The following is a 4,978-nucleotide window of genomic DNA, read 5'->3' on the forward strand; positions in this document are numbered from 1 at the left end:
TAGACCTTGGAAGTCTTGCTGTTACTCAGCTTTAAAGAGAAAGTGAAGTGAAGTAGCTCGACCTGGGGGGAGCAAGGTTTTCATATCAGAACTACAAAACAAGCAGAGACAAAACATGCCACACTGATGTCCTGTACACATCAAGTCAAACTTAAATCCCTTAAAAGTACCCTTCATATATCCATCTATGCCTGCATATATTTAGTAAGCCTTTTTAGAATCCTTAACTATCTGCACTTCTTGGAACACAGACCAAGTGTGCAATTTGCAAAGGCTAATTTGTTTTTAACAGCTCTTAAACCCAGATGGAAAAACCCCACCTCCACAAGGACCCACTCTTTTGTCTACCACATTCGAGAAACATTCTCAGCCATGCACCACGACACAAACCATTTCATGAGATTCTGCGACTGGTAAATGCTTCTCTACTCATGCGCAACCCGGGGATTTTTCCGTTCCCTTCTGCACCACCACTGCTGTCAATCTGCATTGCAGAATCAAAAACAGGCTGGGAATTGAACAAATTATTCGGCTGATGGCAAAAAAAACAAAACATCCAACTAGGCGAGGCAGAAGCGAGGGCTACTGTACATGAGCGATATGAGCACATCCGAATTGCTCACCTGCCTGTCTCTACTAGAAGTCGTTTCCCGTCTACTCCTGCATGTTATTAGATATTAAAAGATACACTAGATGGGTTTGTGTGGTTCAGTATGTCTTTCTTCAGGCTATAAACTAACATGAATATCAGCATGAAGATAACAGCCTCAGCGCTCCAGGCGTTTAAAGCATGCATTAGTCGACCTCTGGTTTACTGGGTGTAATTGAGTATTCTTGTCTACAGCTGTCTTCTCGACTCAGGCAATTTAGCATGCCAGCATGTTGCTACAAAAATGACCCAATTAATTTGATTAGCAAACTAAGGTTCAAGGTACAGAGTGCGAAAACATGAGTCGAATGGTAAAGAGTTGAGGGAAGGATGCTAATGAGGAATAAGTTAATGAGGAAGATGTGTATAAAGGAGTTTGTGTGCACGCATGTTATATTTGGTTTAACAAAAGCCTTACACAAAGATGAAACAAGCGGGAGTTGACTTTATTATGCCCTGGGTGCTCATTTGGAAATGATCAAATACTTAGCGGCAAAATGAAATGACGATGGGTTGGTTTTTTTTGGAGAATACAAAACAGGAGCTTGAACTATTAAACAAGAGGTATTTGTTGATATACGTCATGAGTGAACAAACGCACGCAAACATACGCTGCTGAAAAGAGGACAGCTCTACAAACACTCAGTAAGTAGACTTTGTGTTGAGTTTTTGTCACAGTGTCCATTATTTGAAATGTCTGAAACCGTTCTCTCAGCCTTAAAAACTAGGAGCAGCCAAATCGCTGCGAGGTCTGAAGCTGTTACTGTACACAATGCTGTCTGTAAGTGTTGGGACACTCAAACAGTTTTATTGTTTTGGCTCTGCACTCCAGCACACTGGCTTTTAAAAGAAACAAGGAGACAGTGAAATTAAAGTGCTGACAATTAAATTTGAGGATCTTTAAAGTAAACCTAAACAAAGTAATCACATTAAATGTTTGGTTGCATTCATTTTCATCCAATGAGGTCCACAGCTCGTCTTTGTAGACACCTTTTGCAAGGCTTTTGCTGCAGCTATCCTGTTTTTGCCTCCAGTCTGATTATCTGCAGTGAATCATGTGATCGGTTGGATAGATGTCATATGACAAACATTCCCTTTATGGGGCATAAATGGTTGCCTTGTTTGTATGTTTTGGATCCTTGTCCTAAAACTGAGTGTAAAAAGAAGGAGTCTACCACGGTTTGGCCAATAGTGATATGAACAACGGCCTTTTAAGGTGAAAATGTCATAGAGTAAAGAGCCAAAACAATAAAAGAAAGGGTGCTTTCTATGATCTATAATGACCTCATAGACCATAGAAAGAGAAATATAATTTTGCTTTGGACAAATTTGGGCAAACTGGGTTCGAGCAGGTTTACCCACCACTTCATCCATGCCTGCCTTTGCCTCATATTCCGCTTGGTAGGTACACAGGCACGAAATATAATTTGTTTAAAATGGTGACATTATTTCCAAAGTATTTCTGCCCTAGGTATCAATTATCATAATGGCTGCTTTTGCCAATACCACACAATCCTCTCACATCACACTCACACACACACACAAACGCGGTGCGGTGCACTTGCTCCGCTCCTCTCTGAACCCTCCTTCCCACGATCCGCCCACCATCTCGGGACTGGAGTCACGTGTCTCACCGCCTAGTGTCTCTCTGCGAGCCGACACCACCACAAATCAAACTCACCCAGCGTCCGGTGGAGAGAAAGAGGGGAAAGGGAAGATGAGAGACGGAGAGGTGCACACGGACAGAAATCACCTACGACGCCAGCGGGTTATAATGGAGAGCGTTCAGTAGAGGATATCCGCTGTGGTGATCCGAAATGCTATGTTCCCCGCAGAGGAGGGATGTGACAAGGCATATGAACAGGACGGGAGATGAGATTCACACTGTTTCGGAGACCCTCTCCTTCCTGTGATCTCAAACAGTCCGCCTGTGAGCGGCGGACGGGACACGGGGCGCAGGGCTCTCAGCCGCTCCAGCTTTACTGTGGATTGAAGAGTATTCGTTATTTCTGTCTTATTTAAACCTGCCGGAGCTCTGAGGGTCTCCGAGAGGGACGGGTGGTCTTCACCATGAGGGCTGTTTCAGCAAACTTGTTCGCTCTTCTTTTCCTGTGCGCCCTTGCGAGTGTTTTCTACGTGTGGAGCGCACTGGAGAGCCGCTTGGAGCGACACAAACGGAGGTTCTCTGTACCGGGCGGTGGGTCTTTTCACCAGGGTCTCCCAGCGGATCTCTCCGCCAAAACTTTCCGGGCATTGCTCGCTGTCCCAGCGGCACAAAGACCGCACTTGGGGGGCAGACTTGAGGCTCGCAACCTCACCGATCAAGCTGCCTCTGCAGGAAATCGAGATTACCATGTGAATGGGGATAACAAGAGGTCAGCGCTGCGGGAGGGCCCGGTCAAGTTGGGCTCCCCGGTGGAGGATGGGATATTTTGGAGTGATTGGCTGGAAGATCTCCTCCCTGTGGGCTTCACGGAGGAATATGCTCGGGCTTGGCGAGAGAGAGCCAGGACGTACAGGATAGTGAAGCTGGAGCCTGGATGCGGCAGGATATCTAATCAGCTCGCTACTTTTGCAGATGGGACCAGAGCGTGTGTGCGTTACGGGATAAACGCGGATCAGGTGCAAGGGGAAACTTTGACGTATTACCTTGCCAGTTTGCTAGGCATCACGAACCTGCCTCCTCTCATACTGTCCCAAGTGAACAGTGACAGTGAACAATGGGCGGCCGTGAGGTCGCGGATAGGTGGGTTACAGTGGAGCGATCGAGCCGTGGTGTCTCTAACTGCGTGGGTCTCCAACCTGACCGGGGTGGTCACACCTGCGCCGCTCAGGCAGGAGAGCAGCGGGCTGCATCCTGTGCTCGTGGAGCTCTGGAACAAGACGACGGCGGAGCTGCTGGAGCTAATGCAGTGGACCGACCTCATCATATTCGACTACCTGACTGCAAACTTCGACAGACTCGTCAGCAATCTGTTCAGCCTGCAGTGGGACTCGCGCGTAATGGAGAGGGACACCAACAACCTCCTCAAAACGCCCCGTGGTGACCTTGTGTTCATAGACAACGAGGCCGGACTCGTGCACGGCTACCGGGTGTTGAACATGTGGGAGAAATATCACAATACAGTGCTGGGCTCCGTGTGTGTGTTCAGAAAAAGGACCATGCAGCGCGTGGCGGAGCTGCACAGGCGCAGAGACGCCAGGAAAAGGCTGCTGGAGCTCTACAGAGACAGCGAGCCTTTGTCTCTGGAATTAGGATTTCTCTCAGACGAGCACGCCGGTGTTCTCCAGGACAGGATAGACAGATTACACAAACACATTTTGCATTGCAAAGGAAAGTACAGCCAGCTGTGAACATTCAGTGCGCACAGGTGATGGGATTTGCTGTATGCACGGTGTAACGAGCTCTGCAAACGCGATTGGCACACCTGTGCTCAACTGATGCGCATTACACAAAAACTGTCTTGGATATCCAGCTGAACTACCTCTTGTGAATAGAATGTGTTGCCTACTTTATAAATAAGTACATCTGACACATGTTTATAATCTCCCTGCTGAGATTTCCACTGTATGCCTCACAGAGAGGAATGATTAAGGCCAGTCTATCCTGCCTTAACTTCACCCCACTGATGCTCACCCTGAATAGGATTAAATGTAAAGAGTAGGCTATATATGTGACTGTAGGGGATCATAATGCAGCCCTTCATGTGTATTTGGATTCTTGCCTTGTGTTCAACAGTCCTACTGGTAAACTCCTAAGCCTTAACATTAATTGACTCTTGAATATTTCTGTTGGCATCTAGCTCGCTTTTTATAGAGGATCGTTTGCACAGTACATTGTCATAGCAGCACCTGCACTCCTGTAATTGTGTTTGGATTGCATTATTCAGCCTTAAAGCTACAGGTGTGTCATACTCACTGTACATCTTGTAAAATACATTGTAAATATCGTCAGCCAACCTGTTTTGGAAAATTTGATGCTCCACTAATTTAACGTGCATTGTAACATTCCAGAATCTCTTGTCCTTTTTTGATAAATACACTGTAATTTAATTTAACCGTTGTCGGACTATGTGTTTTGCATGCAGTTTCCACTTAACCGCCATAATTAGAGTCCATCAAATATTTACCTACTAGTCTGCCTCTGCTCCCCCTGCCTCTGTGCTCGCCCATTACAGTGCTCTCATTGTGCTGTAGTAATATCTTGTACTGGCACACCGTTCCCCAGGAGCCATTCTGTCAGCCACAGGCACGCTACAACAGGAATCTCTAATCCCCTTTATAATCTCATCCAGAATGATAAACTGAAGGAGACAACTGACATCATTT

General features: G+C 46.4%; 1 protein-coding gene across 1 annotated transcript; it reads left to right on the plus strand.

Moving 5' to 3' along the window:
- The first annotated feature begins 2,293 nt into the window (after positions 1-2,293).
- Positions 2,294-4,707, plus strand: fjx1 (four-jointed box kinase 1). The gene has a single exon (XM_033634398.2). The coding sequence runs from the start codon at positions 2,720-2,722 to the stop codon at positions 4,001-4,003; it is 1,284 nt and encodes a 427-aa protein (XP_033490289.2). The 5' UTR covers positions 2,294-2,719; the 3' UTR covers positions 4,004-4,707.
- The last annotated feature ends 271 nt before the right edge of the window (positions 4,708-4,978 follow it).

The sequence above is a fragment of the Epinephelus lanceolatus genome, chromosome 5 (assembly GCF_041903045.1).
Source record: "Epinephelus lanceolatus isolate andai-2023 chromosome 5, ASM4190304v1, whole genome shotgun sequence".
Taxonomy (NCBI): Eukaryota; Metazoa; Chordata; class Actinopteri; order Perciformes; family Serranidae; genus Epinephelus; species Epinephelus lanceolatus.

Excerpts from the sequence above, each read along its gene's own strand:
- fjx1 (XM_033634398.2), top strand. The coding sequence starts at position 2,720 with ATGAGGGCTGTTTCAGCAAACTTGTTCGCTCTTCTTTTCCTGTGCGCC.